Raw genomic sequence first — 23,181 nt, 5'->3', positions numbered from 1 at the left:
ACTAACAACTGCATCAGGTCAGCAGGAAATGTCAACACTGACTTATGAAGAAAACCCACTTAGTGACAACACAGATCCCAAACAATGCTCCTTTGGAACGCCCCACATTCCTGCAGGGAGTCACTACAATCCTGCAGGACAAGACTGCAGCACTGGGACCAGATATGGGATAACAGTACATACAAAAAAAAAAAATCCCAATAAATAAATAAAATGCGTATGAAAGACAGCAAGTAAACATCTGGCTTGTCAGACATAGACTGGAATTTATGTTCAGGGACAATTTAGCACAGCAGGGAAGCAACAATGACAGTACTTGATGCTGCCCCAAGTTGGGCTAGGTTGAAATGCTCTCATCCTTTAGAGGAATTATATGGCTGAGGTGGTGATTTGAGAAATCCCAAAATGGAAACCCACCAGAATCTTTCAGAAATAAACATCTCAGAGTTCAGTTTTCCCCTTCTGGAAATCACAACTGCTCAATCAGCATTAAGGAATCACACCAATATATACATCTGAAATGGTCCAAATGGACCTAGAATGTTTCAGTGCCCAGCACTTATTCTTCTCATACTGTACCTGTCAGGTGGCAGCTAAATACAAGTACACGACAGGTAGATGATGCTTCAGTTGTCAAAGCAGCATCTTCCACTGATTTCAATGAGCTGTGCATGGCATTGTCTTGTGGGATCGCTGGCTGATCCAACAAGATGCGAGAGGTGATCACTTGGAGAGTCCACCAGCATTGACTGATGTGATAACACAACATTAAAAGAAACTGCAACATTCTTTGGAGCTGACTGCTTTGAAGACTGACCATGGAAGCAGAAGCTAGGCTTGGCACACTTTTTGGATACTTTTAGATATTAAGCCTTTTCTTAAAATGCAGGAAACAATTGTATGCAGTTTGCTGAAACAGGGGAATGCAAGGGCTTGCCCTGCTTTGGGTATCCTGCCCCTGCACATACAGGTGTTACATGCATGAGGCACTGTCTGCAGAAACACCACTTGTTAGGGTTACATGCAGAGTTACTATTCCTGTGCTTACTGTGTGATATGCAGAAAATCCAGCTATGACAACCCGTGGCTGCTCAGTAAATTACAGCCAAGCCTTGCCTGAGGTCACGGTCTAGGACACTGTAACAGTGAACCTTTCATTTCACCTGGCTGAGGAACAGCCCTTGTGTGGGTCTGCACAGACGCAGGAGGAACAGGGGGAGCTGGATCATACACACACCGAGCACAACAGCTGGTGTGACAGTGCACATGTGCACAGAGCACAGTGTGTACATGCCAGCTGCTACATGCAGATAAATATGGACACAGGGAAGATAAAAGCGCTTTTACATCATGAAAGCTTGCTCTAAGTTCAGCATTTTCACAGAAGCGGTGGTTAAGAGAAAAGAGAGAGAGACAAAGAACAGACATATTCAACATACATTTCACACTTGTAAGTACATAATACATTGTCTATCACACAAGTATTTTGGTACTTCTGAACATTGAAACCAACCATTATAGAAACTAAACAGACTGTAAAACTTCCTGAGAGAAAAAGAGTATCCCAGCAGTCCATTTCATTTATGATCTTACAAGCTAGACAGTAATAGCACATTAATCTGCTGGCTTTGGAATTGTTCAAGCAGACAATACCCCAAAAGTTTCCTGAAACTAGTTGAAATTTAAATCCTTAAAAGAGGGGCTCTGCTCCTCTTCCAAAGTGTGTGTTCTAGGAACCCACCATGTGAACTGGCATTCACAAACTTGTACAGAATGATGTCCTAATTCTGTCATTTCTAACTTTGTTTTTATACAGAAATTATGAAGGGACATTAAATTTTGTGATACAGGGGGAGCTGATCCAAAACCACTCAGGGTTTGTATTTCTGACTTCACGCAATTTTGGAGCAGCCAAAAGATCAGTATGAACAGCGTAACATAAATGAAAAATGGGGGCAAGCCATATTTGACTTTCCTTTTTCCTACCATTCCCTTCTGTGCCAGCAGTACTTTGATCATCATCCCACCTAAAACAAATTAACTATCTCTCTAAGCTAAGGCACACGTACTGAGATTCTTTGGACACGAACATCCCCCTCTTTTCTCTCAGCAGAAGAGCTCTACAGGACACGCCTACCTTGCAAACTTTTCCTTATCACCAGTGATTTGATCACCATCATACCTAGAAACAAAAGATAGTACATCAATCAACAGGGGTTACGCATTGCGTGATAGCCAACACACAGCAGAAAGCAAAAAAATTCACAACTGCAAACCATTACAAATAACAGCAAGAAAAACAAGGGAATGAGAATGATACAGCAAAGAAAACACAGAGTCTGATGATACTTCCAAGCCATGCCGATTCAGAAACTTCATTTGTATATTTAAAAAAATAGAAGACACATTTCAGTGGATTTAAGCAAACACTTTGACATACACTGATTTCTTGGGAAACTTAACAAGCAGCACCAGTACAGAAAACACCAGTGAGCTTTTATCCACAGCAGGCCATGAAATATTCATTGCTGTGCTGGAAGTGAATGGGCTGTATCTGTTCCAGCTTGCAACCACAGCTCCCTCCATTCAGCAGAGGGCACTGATGGTCCACAGATAACACAGGAGGGCAGAGACACGGCTGAAGGGCGATGCTTTATGTAAGGGAGCCTTCAGGAAAAAGTTGTGTAGGTTCAAACACTGTACTGACTGTCATGGAGGCTGGCAAAAGGCAGGCAGGCAGGTGAAACTGCTGGGTAAATAGAAGTGAAATTTAAACTGGCTAAATTCCCTAGAAGTAAACATTCCTACTCAAACCAACAGAAGTTGGATGCCCAGCAAGGTATGAGTGGTGTTTGAGCAGCACCTTTATGGAGGAAATCCAGACTAATGGGACTTTTGTCCTGTGGGACTAAAGCTTCACTTTTTCTGAAGCATTGTCCCAAAGACATGCAGCAATGTGACATTTCAGTAAAAATTACATGCTGCTCCTCTTTCTCTTTCCTAAAAAAACATCAATCATTTGAAATTGGATTTTGCTAGCATAGTTATGGAAAGACTCATTCGTTTGAAACCAAACTGCTAGTTCCAAAACACAAAACGTTTGTTTTAGAAAACACAAAAATAAAGTAACGTCTTTTCTAGACACGAAGACTATGACTGCTCAAGAAGAGTTAAATTAGATTTTTTATTAGAACTACACCTTTCCAAGATGACGTAATTTATTACAACAGAAAGCCTATCAAGGTCCCACGTATTAGCTAAAAAATAATACAGCCTAAATAAGCCTGTTCTTCCTCTTCTAACAAATCAATAATGAACTTTTTCTTTTTTTCTGTCTGAAATTAATTAAAACTAGTTTTAGGTAATGCACCTATTCAAGCTCCTCATTCAAACAGTGAAGACAAAGCTTAAGCAAGTCTTGAGCTGTATTTTTTTATGATGTGTTCAACACCAGCAAAAAATATTCAGGTGACACCACTTTAGTCCCTTGACTCTGCCAGGAGAACAGACTGAGTCCACATAATTTTCAGCAAAAAGACTGATTCAATGAGGAATGGGCACATTACAGGGGAAGCACATGCACAGGCTCCATGTGAGGATGAGGTGTCATGCAGGGATACCTGAGCTGAGCTGGAAGCCCTGAGAAGCAGAGTGTGTTACCTGCCATGGAGCACTGTGCTAACACCACTACTCCTGTGCTCCCACCAGCCTGGGGCTCTGCTACTCATCCTTCTCTGCTTGACTGGGCTGAAGATGTTACTGCCTTCAACTACTGGTTTTTCCCTTCCAGTCTCCCAGCTGACTCTGCACACATGCTCCTTCAGGCACTTCAGTCAAAGCCAGCTGGGTTAGATTCAACATTTAAACAGCAGCTCTTTGATAACTAAATAATTTTGACTGAAACAAGCTAGGAGTAAGTCATGAGAGAAACCTGGAGAAGGGAACAACTAGAAGACTTCTGAACATAGCCCTGGGTGTCTCTGCATGGTTTTTCTGTACTCTAAAAACAGAACAATCTATACAGCATTTAAGACTTAAATATCAGATTTTGATCTGACACCTAAAATCAACTGAGTCTAAGCACAGGACAGCATACCTCTCTGTTAAAAGCCATGGAATTATTGGCTCAACCCAGCCCCAGACTTTGAAAGGCCAAAACCAGAATGGGGAAAGACCAACACACGTGCATCAGCGTGCCCAGTAGCCCTGATGCTTGTGCAGGCACAAATCAGGCCCCATTCCTCACAAATCTTGTTCCCTTAATATTAGGACCAAGCCCTCAAATCACCAGTTTTAACCCCAAGGACTGGTTCTGTAAATGACATCAAGCAAACAGGAGTGCTGCTGGTCTTGTCCAGTAAATTATGATATGGTGCCACAGTGTATCTTCAGCACACTTCTCTTTCCACTGACTGGAATAATCCTGTTAAACCCTCCAGTGACAGCTGTGTTTCAACGTGGCTGCTGCCACAGAGCTGCAATTACAATTTGGATAATCAGCAGTTACCCACAGGCCTCAAAGTATCTACACCCCTCACTGCAGCTGCTTGGTTTCTAATGAAAAAATGCAAACAGTGTGACCAGAAAAAAAAAAGGAAAAGTGAAAAAATGGCAATGAGGCTTTACTGTTTATTTCTAGCTTTGAATATTCCATGTTAATTAACATTTTTGTCAATTTTTACTATTCAGTTACACCTAATGGTACATAATGTAAAGCTCATTAACTTTAAAAAAAACAATCCACCTCTAGGATCTGTCAAATTGTCTTAACAAGCACTTAACATCTGAAATAAATTAGAAATGAAATAGCATTTTCAGTGGCTGAAAGACAACTTCAGCAATGTCAAATAACTGAAGTTTCATCTACAGCAGTTGAAATAATAAGCTAAAAATCACAAGTTTTCTCATTTGATATAGCTGCAGAGTGAAATTGTAACACACACGCTGTCAGCTTTATAAGCCAAAAACTACATTAGGCAGATTTCTGCTATAAAGCTGATAAAAAGAGTAATTAATATTTGGGTCGAGTTGTTGGCAAGTTCTTCACCCATATTTATACTGATTTTAAAACATCAGCAACAAGACAGCTGTCTTTCCCCACTGAAAGAAGTCAGGGATTTGGCCAACTCTTTTGTAAATGCTCACCTTGAAAATTTGCTGGGCCCCTCCCCATCTTCATCATCAAAGTCCATTCTGTAAAAGCAAGATTTCCAGATCAGCAATGAAGGCGTTGGCAGTGGTGGCATGAACATTCAAGCCAGCTGTTCTCAATGTTGCCAGATTTGTGTTTTACCTAGAGGTGTTAATGACTGAGGATTCCAGTCTTGCTCACCCTCCCCAGGCCTAGAGCTCATCATCTGATTTACATCCCAGACCTTCTTAGGGCTGTGGAAGAGCTGAGTTCTTCCTTGGGCCAAATCCCAGCCCACCAGTTTGGCTCCTCCAGGGAGCAGGAACATCTTTCTTCACTTCTTACACAAACTAGCAAGATTATCTTCCTAATTTAGACATCTAAATTAGATTCCTGTATTAGGCAATGTGATTGTATCATAGATATTATCACTACAAAGTTATACAATAGCATAATTTACAAAGCATTTTAGACATTTTTATACCTCTGGATATTTATATCCCAATTATAAGTATGCAACTCTGCCATTAGACAATCAAGCTGATATAAAACTATAATTTACAATTATTGCATTAGTGTGTTTATTTTAATAAAGAAATACAATAGTATGATATACAAACCCTGATCAATCACTTTTAATTTGCGTAGATAGGAAACTACAGCTTTGTTTTGCAAACATTTTTTCATATTTCTTTAACATTCTAAGCTTTCTAACTTTTCAGTGTAGTAAAACTTCACACAACTACAGATTCCATGTCTCTAACACATTTTCATATTAACAGGTCTAAGTCCTATTAAAGGCAAAAACCTTTCAAAGTGACAAGGATATTTATTTCAGTATTAAAAGGATTCCTACCAATGACAAGTTGAGATTTGTATGTCCATATTGTGGGAACAAAGATGCAAAAACAGTCTCTAAAACTACATCAGTATAGAGAAGTAGAAGTGCCAGTCAGGCACTGTCTTCCTTCTTAAATTCAGACAACCAAGGCAGACTGGCCCATAAAAGATGTGTCTGAGCCACAGCAACCTCCACTCAACTGGAATGAGGGTAGCAAGTGAGCAAAGGAATTGGACATGGCATCTGAAAAGTTACAATAATATTTTCCAGATGTTAACAGTGGTTATTCATTTCTAGAGGAAGCAAAGAGAAAACCATTTTCCCCAAAGAGCTTTAAGAAAAGCTGTGTATTTAACTTGCTTAACTTTGATGCAATCGTCGTTTTCACTATGAATTACATCTCTGCTCACCTAATTACCACCAAATGCGGTTCCAGAGTCTGTGATCCCTCACACAGAACACCACCGACCCCCAGTGGCCTGTGCCCTCACCTGTGCTGAGACAGGAGCCAGCTGCTGCTGGCACCCCAAATGTGGCCTTCAGGGCTGGCAGCAGCAGCAGCCTGAATCCTCCTGACCCGCAGCACTCCCAGAAATTTAACATTTACACACCGTGGTATAGCCCAGGGTCTCCTCTCTCCTACCTGCTTCCTCCCCACGTGTAATAATGTGCCTGCAGGAGACACTCCAGAAAAACCTTCCCAGTTATTAGAATTGGAATGTTACTACCTGCACTGAAAATGCAAAATTCAGTGTTACAAGAGAGCTGTTTGTTTAAAAGTGGACGGCTCCACCTGAAGCCACTCACTAAAGCATCACATCAGGCACATCCTTACTTGGTTTCACTGGCAGCTGAAACACATCTGAGAGAAACACCCAGTTTCAAACTGGGGGAAAAGGGCTGCAGAAAAAATTATACACCTGTGGGGGAAAGCATTTTCTTCAGGGATTTTATGAGACACTGCTTTAATCTGGGACAGATTAATTTTGTAACTCTTTTCCTTCCTCTCCAGCACACGGAGATCACATGCCTTGGTGGATATAATTCTAGGATTTATTTAGCTTCCAGCCAAATACTCCAGCTGAGTGCAAAGGGATGGGTTTTCCCCAACATCAAATATTAGCTGTACTGTATTTAATCTAGTTTAGTATTACTGGAATGCAATGCAGAGAATTAGAGATGATGATGACAGTTTAAGGCTTGATCCTGCTGCCTGCACTGTATGAGGGAGTAAGGGGGACTAACACACATATTTATTTAGATGGTTGGATATCAATTTCTTAACTTTAGGATAGAGTCTTGATGGGTTAATATCCACAGGTAACACCTCCCATATTTACAGTGGGCTCATCACAGCAGAATCTGAATGCATAGGGTAAAACATCAGTGCACCAGACTAAGTCTTTAAATAATGCTTTTGCTTTGTTAAACTACCCCAACCCCTTTATTTCACATGGAAATGAAACACAAATTTCATTTAAAATATCAATACTTTTAAAAAATGCAACAGCAAATATATCTCTGCCCCACCTTTGTTAGTAACACATTGCCTAATTTCACTCTGCAAAATGAAAAAAAACCCTTTGAAACATTAAATAAAAACCCCTCAGGTATAAAGTCATTGATTCCAGTGTCCTGCCTGATCCACCGTGTCTGTTTTACAGCGAGGCAAAGACAGTGAATCAGCTGTAACCTTTAGTAGAACACAGCAGAACATGTAAAAATAATATTCCATCAACCTCCTCATACCCTGACAGATAAGATCTCCTGTTTAGATAGAATATACTGCACATTAGCAAAACAGTAGAAGCAGCCTCCCAGAAGACAAATTACATCATTTCAGAAGATTCAGAAAGACTATCTTTTATCTTCATTTAAAATTCCCATTAAAAAGAGGCTTTAAAAAAGAGCTGCACTCTGCTCTTTTGTTTTGAAGAGACAGCACAAATCTTGTTTTCCTCGTTCATACTGTTCACATCAATCGTGAAAAGGCCTGATGCATGAGGTACTTATTAAAATGTATTTTCCTTAGAAGATGTGGGGCTACCATAAATACAGTGATAAAAATACCTTTTAAAATTTAATTATTCTCAATTAGAAACATTTTCATAAGACAAATCAACAAACCAAAACACCTCCAACAAGGTGGACCTGCACAGGTTAAGAAAATTGACATGTGAGAGGATTTCAACACTGCAACAAAAATTACTATGTAAAATTCCCAAGAAATATCAAAAGATGCTTGCCATGATTACACAGTGTAGGAAGAGGGCAGGCAGGAATGGTCAGGAGCAAATGCAGCTGAGAAGCAGATGGGGATCTGTATTAGAGCCCTTCATTGAGAGCAATATTGGGGGGTAGAATGCTGGGATGAGGTCTCTTTTCCCCAGATTTTGACAGTTCTGGTTCAGAGAAAAGGCAAGACTATTCTGTGAATCAAAACAAAACCCATGCAGTTGAAACCAGCTCATCAAAAAAACCCCAACTCTCCCTGCCCAGGTACAGATAGCCCAGGAAGGTGAAAGAGCCCCTTATCCTCTAATACAGCAAAGCCTAAATTAAAACCACATTAAATAAAGAACTGAGGGTGCATTAATCTAAGGTAGCTATTGACCACTGCAGTGCATTATCTTATGCTGTCACTTTTTTCTATGAAATAGTTGATATAATTTATGGAAAGGAAAAATATTTTTCCAAGCTGTCAATGAAGGCAAATGCCAACACGGCAGAAACACCTTCTGTATAGCCAATGACTTTAAACTGATCTACATTCAAGTCCACACAGCAATTATTCTGCCAGCTTGTCTCAGCAATTATGAAAAAAGAAACAATTTTCAGAGATAACCAAAACTAGGAAAGCTGGCTGTGTATGCTAGCTCCACTCCTTTATGTTTGACACAAAATTCACTTCTAAAATGCCCAAGGACTGAGGTGTAGGAAGATGTATCAACAGAACAGCAGTGAAAGGGCCAAGTGTTAGCTGCAACTTTGTTCAAAGAGAAGCTCAGAGGAATTAGACACAGCAGGCATTCTTTCCCTCAAGGTCTGAATACACACACAGAGAATATTAAAAAAAAAGAAAAAAAAAAGAAGTACTTTCAGCTCAGGCTTGGAGAAAGGCCATTAGTTCACAGCTATGGTGCACAGATGAAATACCATGATCCAGGTAAAAAAGTGACTCTGTACTAATTTACTCATTGAATTAACACGTTAAAGACATTTAAAATAATTTGATTTTATGTTCCTCCCACCCTCCCCTCACTTCACTTTCTCACAAATAGATGACAATACTTAAAATGCAACAGTTAAAGCATTTCAATTAATATCAAGTCAGTATTTAATATCAGAATATTTCACAGTCAGCAGCATCAAACCTTGGCAACAGTAAATTGCAAACTGATATTCAGAGCTGACATGGTTTATGATCAAAAAAGAGATCAAATATCCTGCAACTCAAGTACAAAACCTTATCCATGTTAGGTAGCAATGAAAAGATGTTAATGCTTTGTCTTTTCTGAGTGCAAGTCTAAAAAGGTTTTCTCACTGAGCAGCTTGAAAATAAAAACGTGATGCTTGTCAAAGCTAGATTTTAGGAGTTTCTCAAACTAATTTCATACAGTTAGATCAGCATAAGAAGAGCACTCAGTGGGGGAGATATTAAAACTGTTCTGTTCAAAGAACACCACCTCATAACAACCACCCAGAGTGTTCACATCACACCAACCTCGCCCCACAGTCAAGGCAAGGTCAACCTCCTCCCTTGTTAATTCAGTCCAAGACTGAGACTCCAGCACTGTCACTGGAGCAGACACACAAAACTGGCAACCCACCTTGGTGAGCAATCCCTAGAGTAGCTCTTGCAAGGAATAATGTCTTCCTTAGGCAAAGATTTTACTCACGCTGTCAATCCTGTTAAGCCCCACCACTGCCTTATTTAGGACTAAATATAAGACTAATCAATCTCCTTTGAAGAGACTCTCAGATCAGTTATCTCTGAGAAAGCATCACCCAAAGACCATTACTATTTGTGATCAACCTTTGATAAAAGCAGGAGGGAGCTGTCAACGCTAGAGAGTAGTTTTCTGTTCTTCTCAAGCTCTTGCTATACTTTTGTTCTAACAGAGAATTACTATGAGCTGCCACAGAGCAATCTGATGTGGGCAACTACCCCTATACCACATCTGCCTCTGACGCTTGTTAAGACAAATTTTCTTCTTTAGCAGAGCCCTCGAGCTTGTGCAAGGGCTGAATTTGATTCAGGTCCTTCTCCCAGAAGAAGACTGTGCTGTGCTTCCAGTGAGACCTAGAATATCGTGGTCCACAATCTCTGAAGAGTGAGCCCTCATGCTATTTCTGTACCTGGAACTATAAAGAAAACATCTTTAACAGGCCTCTCTCTAAGAGATTCCAAGTGTAAACTTCAGATGAAGTTGAGTAATCTTGCTACCTTTATACACTTGATAAATCACTGTAAGATTAAACAGATGTAGGCAATACGCATTCATTATATCTACAACAGCCACAGGATCCAAACTTCTTTCTGGATATCTTGCCAAACCTGAAAATCTTTTGAAACAAGCAAAACAACAAGCCATATGCTTATCAGCAAGTTTGATCTTGCAGGAAGAACAGATGCAGTGAATAGAAAAACAAACCATTAGTGACCAACGTTGTAATGCAGGTTACATAAATATAACGATACATAATAAACACACACATATACAGGTGCATTTTGAGTTTTACAATACAAGTGATTTCCAGTTTCAGCCCTGAAAAAAAAGGACATGGCTTACCCAGAGCGACGCTTTCCTCCTCTGGAAGGCATGGATCCTGCCATCCTCACTTGTCCACTCGCCATTGGAGCCACTGGCAGGGCCACCGAGCCAGGAATATCTGATGCCATTTCTGGAAGGCAGAGGCAGGGGGAGAGGTGGGGGAAATCTCTTAATCCATTACCTTCCATGAGAAAACTCTGCTGATTAGAGACAGGCCCTTCACAAAAAAAACAGAGAAAGCTTTCCTTTTTATTTCTAAGGAAAAGTAAAGCTCTCCTACTAAAACCCAACAGATTCCCAGATCCTTTAGAAAAAGCCCAGCTCAGTAGACATTACAGTGCCTGGGAGACAGGGAGAATTGCAGGTAGGTACCTCTGTAATTCCACTGACCTAATGGTTCTCATTTTAAGTCTCAAAGAGGCTGTCAGATGAAGGCCAACAACCTTCTACAACAGTTAAAGTGCCTTGTACAGAAACGCAGAGCTGAATTCCCAAGGCAAAGGAAGCTGCAGATCATGGTACCAGGGCACCAAGAAAAAGAAAGTTCAAAAACTCAGTTTGCTCGAAAGACCAAGAGCTGAGAGCAGAGATGAATTATCAGGTGATGCTGGTTTTTATTATTGATATTCTGGAGGCATTCAGAGGGCCAGACTGCACTGGTGTCTGTGTGATGCCATGCAGAGCAGAAGTGAGCCCAAAATCCAGGCTGATATATTCACCCCTCTGCCATGGCTCAAGGTATAGCCACAGGTTAATGAGATCCTCAAACCTCAAAACTTCGATGTGAGAAACTGCAAAAGCTCACCTTATGCAATTGTTTTCAGACCACTAATGGCAAATACTTCAATATCTATTAATAACAGTTCATTACACTTCAAAAAAGAAAAGTGGAATATAACATATTTATATCCTTTTCTTCTATTCCATTATTAAGCATGGGTTTAAGAATGTTTTTCCTCTGTATAACTCTTATAAACTATATGAGCAATTAAAACTTTTTTCTAATGCACATATACTTTATTCACTCTGGAGGCAAAATCTACAGTCAAAACATTTAATTATCTTGAAAGAAAATGCATCTTCCTTCCAACTTTAAAAAAAAAACTTGGCAAGGTATCTGGAGCTATAGCTAAATATAATTACTAATGGAAAGAAAATCTGTTTAAAAAATCCTTCTATTTTTTCCCCAACAGATAAGTATGAAATAACTTCAATTATGGAGACAGGAATCCACGTTCTTTCATTATGTCTGGAGAGCACTTCCATCTCTGCCACACTTTATACACATCCATTATGCAACATTATGCATTTCAAATAATAACATTTTATCTGTTCACTGATTTCATGAATTTCTTCTAGTACATTTAGTTTTATTAACTCCTTTTCAACTAAAAAGCAACAGAGCAATCCAATATTTTTTAACAAAGTCCGCAAGGCCAAACAATGAGACCTCTGCCTACACCCCCACACCACAGAAAGTTCCATAGTGGCTAAAGCTGCAGCTATGTGGAAACACAGCTTTAATGCACATTAGCATGCCTCCAGACAAATAAAAGCATCAGCATGCAAACAACTGGTAAACCACTATTTCCAGAATAAATACCCTTAGCTGTCTAATGCCCATAATTCACTCAGAACATTCAAACTCATCTCTCATGGATAGAACTGAAGGTCATTTTGAAATGCTCTGCTCACTCATTTATTAAAGCAGATGGTAAAAACCGTAATAAATCTACCTGCAAAGTGTCCCCGTCACTCAGAAACACATTTCAGTATAGATCATCAAGGAGATCAGATTTTTTTTTAAGTAGTAACTGTATTACAATTTCAGATCATCTCTGAGCAGTATTTTAAGAGTAAGAACATACTGTATTGTGATGAGAAACTCTTGTAACCTTATTTTCCACAATCTAAACCAAAGATGATGAAAAAGACACCAAGGGTTGTATTCATCTACTTTTAAAAGTCCAAAAGCCGACACTAATTGCTCAAGGTAACTTTACAGCTCACCAAAAAAAAAGGCAACAAAGCCCCCTTGCTCTCCTTTATGCATTCCATGCTTTGAGGTGCATCCAAAACAGGTTAGGCAAGCCTCTTTCTGTAGAGCCCTTCCTCTCACCACTGACAAAAAAATAAAAAGACATGCTGGGTCAACAATCATAAAGATCATGTTTTCAGGCTTATCTAAACCCATGTCCAGATACACATTAACAGTGCTGTTCACAGTAGTGTTTCAGCAGCAAGTGCTGGGAAACAAGGTGTTCTCTTCCTGAGATTGAATGTTCAAAGAGTGGACTTCCCTTTTGCCAATGGAAATAATACAAGTGTTGCTTACTCTACCCAAAATTAAAATACATAAACGTAATGGTAAAATTCTCAGGAAGTGAAACAACATCAAGCTGAACATTCACAGAAATCATCTGTAACCATCAAGGCAGCATTCTGAACAAATTTCTCTAAAATCTTTAGAAGGTGTATCTTAGTGTCAAATAGGAATAATTTTTTTTGCTGAAAAAATGCATGCACTCTTTCATTTGGAGCTTAGAGAGTTCCTAGAGATCTGCCAAAGAACACAGAAATGTTATTAGAACAAAACCCAGCACAACACTCGCAACCTTTAGTGAACATTCCTCCAGTTAGATCACAGTTAACAACTCTTGTTATCACTGTCATGTCTGGGAGCAGGCCAGATCCTGCCAGTAATATTTATGTTCATCTAGGGGATCCCTGAGGAGCCACATTAATCCAGGAACAATGTAAAAGCAGAATTAGTCCCTCCATTTCTGTCCAGACTTAATTTCACTACTGAGCATTCAGAGTTTGGACATTACACTTTACTTCAGTGCCACATTTAGGTCAACCCCAAAATATTCACGTATGTTTCTGAAATAAAAATTTATCTGCAAACGCACATTAAAATACTGGGATAAAATACAGGGATTTATTCCTCCAAAAATTCACATTCATCTCAAGCTGTTACATAGATCTGCAAAAGAAATAGCTGCTGTGCACTTCACAAAGCAAAGCACAAAGAGCAAGCTAAATGCTGCACAAGGATACCATGAAAGTCCACGAGAACCCAAAACAGAGCAAGAATTACAGAAAAGTGCAGCATGCCAGGATGAACCTGGACTTCTCTTTTTCGCTAGGGAATTACTAAAACATGGCTCTCAAGCCCAAACTTTAAATCTTGAGCCCCACCCCAGAACCACTGCCTGAAATGCAGCTCTATCTTGCCTCTGACACAAATCTGTGACTTGCTGAGGTATCCCCCAGAGAAGGGCAGCTCTTTGGCCAGGTATCCTCACAGGGAGCATCACACAGCTCTGGAGGTGCTGCCCCTGCTCTGCTCCTCCCCACAAACCACAGCCATGAATCCTGCTGGGAAGCTTTGAAATGCTGTGCATGACAAGACTTTCTAAGTCCATCTTACAAAGGTCCTGTTAACTACACCATTTTCAGCCACTTGAACCATACTCCCCTCACCTAAATACAGCAACACAGACAGGGCCAGGTTATAACCCAAAGTCTACTGGAGAAATGGTTTTACTGACTCCCAAAGACTTTGAATTCCTGACTTTAGCTGTGAGGACCAGTCCCAGGTTTGCTATTCCATGCCAGGTACCACTGAGCATGCTCTCCACATGGCTCCTTTATCCTTCAGCATCTACTGTAATAATAAACACAACTAAAGTCAGATACCAACATCTGACTAAACAAGTGGAAATTCTACTTTTATCAGTACAAATGCGACAGATTTCCAGCCACTAATCCATAGAACTGCTGAGATGTCAATCACCTCCAATTAAATGTGAATCTAAGGCTAAACACAGAATTACAAACATGCCCAATCCCATCAACAGCATTGCACACAATGATTTCAAAATGTTCTTTTAAATATTCTAAGAAAGGAGAATTCAAAAACTTCTTTAGAAACTGCATTTTTCATTACCCTGAAGTGATACGGGAGTTAGATGCATCTCAGCTAAATGGTTTTGATTGCAGTCAATTGCAAGGGGGATTTTCTGCTTAGCACAGAGACATTTAAGAATAAACTATATCATAGCTCTTACTTTAGAATATGCCAACAAAAATACGAAGCCATCATGTAGTCAAAAATATTTCACAGAAATATTAACGCTAAAAATCTATCTGTATACTTAGTCATTGCTTTTATGTGTTAACTACAGAGATTATAAAACAGAGCTCACTCTCAAAGAATATAAAAAATCCCCGTTTTTCATTGTTCCTGATAACTCTATTAATACTGTTTTACTTGCATTCCGTTGCCAGACACTTTAAATAGGCTCCACATCAAAAACATCTACTGTACAGAGAGGATATGCAGAAAAGCAAAAACATTCCTTGCCATGCTCTCGACAGAATTACGATTGCAAATAAATCACAAAATATAAGAAATCCCACCTTTAAGGAAGACTCTTACAAAGATGCTATTTCTTTCCTGCGAACAAAACCTTCTTGGAGAAAAATTTTATCCGCATATAAGAAGAGTCAGAAACCTCTGGGAAGAAATGTAGCAGCATTGGTATTCTGCTCAGAAAATGTCATCACAGATCTGTTTACCTTAACTGTGGACCATGATTCAGCCGGTGACAACCGTCTTGCATACTGATCAATTTATTTGCAGCAAAATTACTAACATTTTCTACTTTAACCATTTAGGTTCTGGAAAGAGCTACTAAGGAATAATATAAAAAACCTAATTAAATAAAAACTTTCCCCTCCACCACAATGCTCTGTGCTTTGGGGTGTGTGCAGGGGGCCCACCCCTAATCCTGAAGATAAATTAGGGCATGTGGTGAGCAGTTACTAGAGAAACGCTCTCTTTTTCAAAATGAAGATCAGAGCTTTATCCTCTGCCTGCATCACAGGTGAATGCTAAGCATACTCAGAGAGGGGGGAGATGATGAGATTGAGCTGCTCAGTTGAAGGGGCACTGCCTGTTCAGCAGAGACTGGGACCAAGCATTTAAAGAGTGGCCTAGCTGGTGTTCCAGAGGCCAAACCCAGTTACCTCACTCCCTGCCTTCCCTGCTGGGACTCTAGAGGAGATGCTAGAGTCAGTGACACACATAAGAGGTATCTACCATATGCTCCCCCAGCAGACTGGAAGAGCAAGTTTTGAAATCAGAGGTGAAACCCTCTATGGTGCCTCCACACTTGACTTCTGTTCACAGAAGCCATCCATGTGGGATTCCCTGGGATCTCACTGCAATCCACACCCTTTCGTGCACCCCACAGTTCAACAACACCACCTGGATGTGCAAAAGAAGGTGGGATGCAGACAAAGAATTGGAAATAAACTGTGACAAAAGAGAGTTTCGGTCTACTTGAGGGGAATTCTTGCTGCAAGTGCTCAGCTTGAGGGACAATGTGAGACCAATCACTACAGGATGAGCAGCCAGTGCTAAAAACCAGGATCCTCTAAAGCACTCAAAATTAATCATGCCATGCAGAAACCACTGTACCCAAAAACCCCAATGTGGAAACATCAATCTTATGATCTGTAAAACCAAAGAATTATTTCATACATTACTATGTGATTTTGAATGTTATTTTCACAGTACTTCTTATTTTAATTTCCAGTTTTCATGTTAATCACCTTATTCATTCCAGTCATGTTGGTAATTTCATTCATCCATATCCATACATACCCTGTGGTCAACGCACAAAAATTTCCAGAGACATCATGGAGCAAGGAAAGGATGTGGACCACATTCATATTCACTGCCTAAATGACCAATACCACCCATATACGACTGAATAAACTCAGAATGCTCTTTAGCACAATTCAGAAGACAGGAGACACAACTCTGTACCTACCGCAGAGAATGTTACAGACTAAAAATTAAACCTGAAGCACAGACAGAAGATGCACTTGGCTACTTAAAGTTAGGCTGGGAAGAAGGGAAAGGGTAGCTGCTTCTTCATTCCTCCTGTCTTCCTGACAAATGGCATGGCACCTTATGCCCCTGCATTTTTCCCCAGCTATTTTTCTGCTTCTTATTCATAATTCCTTGTTACCTCTTCTTGACCTATTCAGCCTCTGACTGAGGTGAACTATTTCTTGTACTCTCTTTAATAAGTCAATGCATCCAACTGCTGACAAGTCCTGCCAAACTATGACCATTTCCCTCAAAAGAGGTTGCTGAAAATCAAAACAGGGAGCAAAGGTGAAAAAAGAAGCCTTAATGGCTTCTGTTCTGAAAGCATGTCTCTAGTCTTGGAAAACAATAAACCCTCTAGGAATTAAAACAAGGCTTGTATCTGCACTGCAGAATGAATGTGAAAACTGACCTGAACCTGAGCACTCAGCCTGCCTCTAAAATTTGATAATCTTTCCCCCTGCAGAAGTGGGGGCTATAACTCAGTCAGAAGAGCACCCAGGTCTCCAGCATGATTATGATGGACTGACGCATTAGAAGACAAGTACTTCTCACATCCAAAGTCTGGAAGTGCATGAAGGAGCGAGCCAGAAGCAAATCCAAGGGCCTGGGGTAGATTCACACTGAAAACACAACCTGAGCCTCCAACACTTGGCAAATGTCTCAGATATAAATAGTTACAAGTGGGAAAGTGCACATGCAAATCGGGCAGGGAAGTAGGGCAGCTACTGTAAAAGGCCAGTTTACAGAGAGGATGAAAATCTGACTTTGAAAGGCTGTCTCAGGATTGATGTAAACATTATTAAAAAAAGAGAGGCAGGTGCTTAGTTTACATTAAGGGTCACAGTAAAACAGCAGACAACAGCAGCAGGACCATTTAAGGTGTTTGAATGTGACCCTACCCTGTCTTCGGCCACTACAGACATGATAATGCAATCATACAACATAATTCCACACTTAATTGTCTCTGAATTAATTTGCCCTGGTTTTACTGACATTATTTTGGCTGATATTACTGACATGTGGCAAAAGTGCCAAGCAAATCACCAAAAAACAAGGCTCCCCAAACTATGCAACATTTCCATTTGAAATGAATGGTGATTCTCCCTCCTTCTCTGACATTTTATATTTGCCAAAAGTAACTGCATAATTATAAGTTATGTGCAAGAAACAGAAGGTAACATTCTGTGTTATTTTCCATACTTTTTACTGAGCATCAGACCTAGCAAACAGCATATATGGCTGTTCTCTTATGTACAACCACTCACAGCTGACCCATTAATGAACTTACAAACCTGTGCAAGCACACACCCAGCCTGGGCAAACAAACATGAGGAAAAAATAATAAATTCTAAGGTCTTTCTTTCCAGTTTCTCAGAGACAGATCATACTCAGTTCATTAATTCTTCATTTAACAAGTCTGTTTCATTTAGCTTGTTTTGGTTGGCATTCAATTAGAAATCCATGTACAGGACAATTTTTTCCCTTTTTAAAACAGAACACTTGCTGTATTTCATCCAATAAAACATCAGGAGGTAAAGTGGAAGCTGCAACACCAGCTAAAGCCAGGCACAATAATCCTGAATTAGGCAAAACACCTGTATATGGTCCTGTCCACAGGATTATCACTAATCATTAAAAGGGCTGGGTAAAATTTGTTGCTCAGTAAATAAGCAAAGAGAACAAATTGAGAGTTACTCAGCTGGCAAATGCAAGTTAAAAAAAAAAAAAAAAAACCCAAACAGCCATGCTATCAGCTTTACTGTGATTTCAGTTATGGATGTATTTTGTCATACCTGCCTCTACATTCTTAAGATTTATTGAGATTAGACTTCTGTCTACACAGAAAGAAAAGCCCTCCCATCCAACCACTCCTCATCTCCTGCCTTGCACAGCATCCAATTTTTGCTGGCTGCTCTCAAGACTACATATCAATACATATGTACATATATACATATACACATATATATATATGCACACACAGGTATAGATAAATGTACACACATATATACACATGTGTATACACACATATATGTAAACCAGAAGACTTAAGCCTGGATTCCTTCTCCCACTGCACTGCTTGTTGCCTCTTGGGAGTCTCTCCAAGCCAGTCCACTCCTCAAAGGTACTGGCAAAGTATTTCAGCCACTGTCACACTATCCCAGAACTTGCCCCTTCTCACACCCTTAATATTTTTGCCAAGCTCTCCTGCCCAATCACAATTATCTCTGGATGCCCCAAACTACCTACAATGGGAATCTGTGGATGCAAAGAAAAACTATATAGGCTTTATTTAGAGCCTATTGAAAACTGTGGAAAAGAAATTCATTGAGCTCTGTGAATCAAAGATCATGCCTGGCTCAAGAAGCCTCTGAGTCCCACATGGCTGGAGGGTGGGACAGTAGCCAGGGGAAGCACAGCACATGCTTACTCTGATTTTCTACTCCTTCAAGCACCCGCTTTTGGCCAGTGCTAGAAAATATATGCTGGGTTTGAAAAATTTTACTTTTTGGACAAGACAGCATGTTTTTACATCAGGAGCAGCAGATGTAGCATTTCTTTAGTGTATTTCTTCTGCAAAGGTAAGATAGGAAATTAACCAATTACTGCTATTACTTTATTTCATTAACAATGAAATCAAGCATTTTCCATGGTATGCCCTTGCTCTGGATCACTGATTATTAGTTTTATACCATCACTGCTATTTGTTCTTTCCTAAATACATTTTGTTTCCATTCCCTCTTCTACAATTGTCAAGAAAATATTTGCAAGCAAATTTGTTTTTATAAATTCCTACATAACTGTTTTATAATGAAAAGATAATAGCAGTAACTGCTCAATAGTTTATCTGCACTATGTCATCATTCGAGGCTTCTTTTTTGTTCATTCATCGTCTAACTATTTCTTTTAAAATAATATTTCCACAATCTTCTATCAAGCAGTCTGGCTTCTTACTATCTATCTAGGCATTATTTTCCAGCAACAGAAGCTGGTTTAGATTTCAAGCATTTTCAGCACCTGATAACAAATCTATTTTCTTCATGTACAAGTTCAACTGCCAATTTGTGGAAATTATTTTGAAGCTGCTATTAAAATACTTGCAGTGGTATACAGAAGGATAAAATTCACTGAGATCAATATTGTGGCTCTCCAGAGTTTACATCATAACAAGATGACAGCGCTCTAAACTCCTATCAACTACATAAAAATTAGTCAATAGCTGTATAAATGCAAAGAAATAAAGCTAATTAGCAATAAATCTGTCCAGAGCATTCACTAAAATGGATTTTAACTAAATGTAGATCAGGGGCAGCCTAACTTTCCCAGAAATCCAATGTCTTCCTCAATTATTTCATTTTCTCCTCTACCCAAAAATGCACAGAATTCACATGAAAGTCATTGCCAACATCACTTGTCCATATTTTCTGTTAATTACAGAAGTAATCAGCTATCAGATTTCAAGAGCATGAGAGGCAGTATTTACGACTGTAACTTTTGGTTCACATTTGAAGAAATTTGACAACGTATTTCTTAAGTAACGAGCAGAAGTGTTCAAGTGAATTAATAAATTCTTGGTCCCCTCTTATAATTATTTCATAAAAAATTTCTTATAATGCATTTGCAGTGAGAAAGCATTGTTCTAGAGTTCACAGGTGCAAGCAGTTGTATAATTTATCCTAAATGTAAAAATTTGAAAATGCATGGAGCCAGACCAAAACAGATTACCCTGCCCCACCAGGAGGAATCTCTACAGTCATTTTACTGAGCCAAGTCACCCAGGGGCTGGCAAGGAAGACCACGAAGGCTTTGTACATGCTCTTTCTGAGGATGTGGTGACTGCCAAACTCCATCCCCCCCAAACCCAGCACCACTGCTCCAGTGGTGGCCCACGAGCTGCCCTGCAAGCCACAGACCACACTGGGGTCACAGACTGGGGTATTTGTGGGGCTCCCACCACACCAGACCGACACATTCGCTCCCCATCGGCTGCAGAAAGCTCGGGAGCAGCACAGTCCAGCGACAAAGGTGTAAAATGTGGACCACTCTGATTCAAATTATTCACTGAAAATTACTGACTCGTGTCCTTCAAACGCCTTTATTATTTATTACAAAGATTTTTAAGTGTGCCTCAGAAGGGTATGTTAATTTTAAATTTCATTCAGAACAGCAACTTGCGTTACCAAATATTTAATTATCAGTAAATTTACGGTGTCCTTGGGCACTGTTGGGTAATCAGAATGCTATTGTTTTCATTAAACAGCATTCTATTGATAGCACTAATGACTTCAGTTCTGCTTGATCAACAAGCAAATGATGCTTATTTGATGTTATGATAATTAATTGGCCTTTCAGGTGTTTTCACACCCCAATTCATTACTAAGAATTAGAATTTTTATGTTAAACACCTTAAAAAGAATATCACTACTCCTCAAAAACACATTCTAAAAATAGGGTGTGGTTTAGTACTTCTTTATTTTCTCATGATTTCTAATACAACATTCTCTGTCGAAAAACTGCAGGGAAAAAACCCCACATTTAACTCCCTTTCAAAAACCCAGCCTGAGCACTGTAAATACTCAGTTGATTTTATGTCTGTCTGAAATTCCTTTAAGTCAAAGGAGATTTTCTGATTAAAATTTCTTTTATTTTTTTTTCTCTATAGATTGAAGAAAACAGCCAACCTCACTTTCCCATAGTAGCAAAAAGGATCAAAAAATATGACTCCAACAGGGTGTACAAGCAAACAAGCTCCAGCCATTAATTCTCAAAGTCCCTTTCCAGTTGATGAAATACTGTACTCCAGCCTTCAGACTATGGAAGAGGGCTATGAATAAGAAAATTCCAGATTCAAATTGAACTGAACCTTGAAAAGCCACCTGAAAGGAGTGCACCAGCCTTCCCACAATGTTCACCTGGCACCTGTCACCAACCTGGATGTGCTCAGTTCAACCTCCCAACAAGGACAACCTCAGAACACCTTCTGATGTCTTCACTAATGTGATACACCAGCCCACATCAGCAGCAACCCTCCTCTATGCAGATAAAAACCCTGAATTTTTCTGCAAGCAAAAACCCCCCAACATTTCAAATAAAGGTCTTAATGGTTTTTCTACTTTTCATTGCCCCTTCATTAAATTATTTCTAGAACATTATTCTTTTTAAGTAATTTCACATATTAAATATTTCATGTCTGCAAATAACAAAAAAAATAATAGACATTCACAAGCTTTTGGGTGCTCAAAGGTAACAGTATTTGCTGCTGTTGTTGTTACTTTATAGAATTTTTTGTTCCCACAAATGTTCTAAATGGTACACCCCAATGTTACGGAAGGAACCTTCATAGGCATGTAGAAAATATAAAATACTAAAATGTTCTGCTGCAGAATATTCTTTAGTGTTCCTTTAAGTTTCCTACACTCCCAACAATTTGTCATGAATTTTGGAACACCTTTTTTCTGTAACTTCGTCCCAGAGCTGCTTCCTGAACATATTTTTTAAAACTGAATCTCATGCCTTCTTTTTAAAATTACCAGTTTCAACGTAAGAGAAAATGCTGTTTCCAGGTAGGCTGTGCCAGACTTTCTGAAGTGATCAGCAGTAATAGCCATGCTCTTACTTGCTTTTTCAGAATTACAGAATACAAGATTTGCTGGATGTTCTACCAGTGAACCACTAAACAAAAAAAAGCATATGACAACAAAGCATTATTTTTCTATGTCCCCATATTCACATTAAACACGATTTGACATCCATTACAAGCCACTTGTTCCCAAAAGCATACAGACAGTCCTGTGTATATATCAAATGCAGAAGTGAAGAATGATACAGAAAAAACCCTCACTGTAAACAAACTGGATGTTTGTCAAAAAACAAGCTGATTGTTTGTCTGTAAATATTGACCAAAGTAAGGTTTTAGCTTTGCTATTTGCTGACTGAAGAGCAGCACAGGCAAGTACACAGGACACACAAGATTAGTCTGAATTTCAAACCTGGCAATCAGGTTCCAGCTACTACAGGGACTCTACGCAATAAAGCAAACAGCCAGTGGCAGCCACATGCATTTACCACAAAATCACTACAAATACTTTATCCTTACATTTCAACATTAGAAAGAGTCATGATTTCATTTCTGAAAATGTATTTACTTCCAGGGATAGTTCACTGATTTGATTTAAAGAGCAGTTTGAGTTAACCCACTAACCAAATAACCCCATATAATACATTTTCCTACTTTTTAAATTTAACTTCCAAATGCACAACAGACACTTGAAAACTATCTCATAATTTTCACTCAGTGCAACTGTGTTTCTCATATAGTTTGATCATCTCTGGTGTATGAAGCAATGTACATTTTGCTCTCAATCTTAATACAAACTAGCTGGATGAGAATAAACTAATGCATTTTCAAAGGTAAATTTAAGTGCCATAAGCAAACATAAGACAAGATATAAGTAGTAAAACCTATATTAATACTTTAAAGCCAGGTCAATTTTTGCTAGTTCAGCACTGAAATAACTATCATGTATAT

General features: G+C 39.3%; 1 protein-coding gene across 10 annotated transcripts in view; it reads right to left on the bottom strand.

Annotated features, from left to right (window-relative positions):
* The window catches only part of ARNT2 (aryl hydrocarbon receptor nuclear translocator 2), a 95,222-nt gene that overhangs the window by 61,228 nt on the left and 10,813 nt on the right, over positions 1-23,181 (bottom strand). For 6 of the 10 annotated variants that reach the window (XM_014251326.2, XM_088063085.1, XM_088063092.1 and 3 more), the window contains exons 2-4: positions 10,766-10,877; positions 5,146-5,193; positions 2,138-2,182 (exon numbers count right to left, since the gene is read on the bottom strand). In XM_014251326.2, coding sequence (XP_014106801.1) covers positions 2,138-2,182; positions 5,146-5,193; positions 10,766-10,877 — 205 coding nt within the window. Of the gene's footprint in view, positions 1-579; positions 698-2,137; positions 2,183-5,145; positions 5,194-10,765; positions 10,878-15,172; positions 15,311-23,181 lie in introns of those variants that run through there. The other 4 variants (XM_088063090.1, XM_088063094.1, XM_088063089.1 and 1 more) reach the window with 4 other exon arrangements.

This window comes from Pseudopodoces humilis, chromosome 16 (genome assembly GCF_049639895.1).
Source record: "Pseudopodoces humilis isolate 2021_Gansu_Grassland_sample_001 chromosome 16, ASM4963989v1, whole genome shotgun sequence".
Classification (NCBI taxonomy): Eukaryota; Metazoa; Chordata; class Aves; order Passeriformes; family Paridae; genus Pseudopodoces; species Pseudopodoces humilis.
The sequence above is the reverse complement of the archived record's forward strand: the minus strand, read 5'-3'. Positions and strand labels throughout refer to the sequence as shown.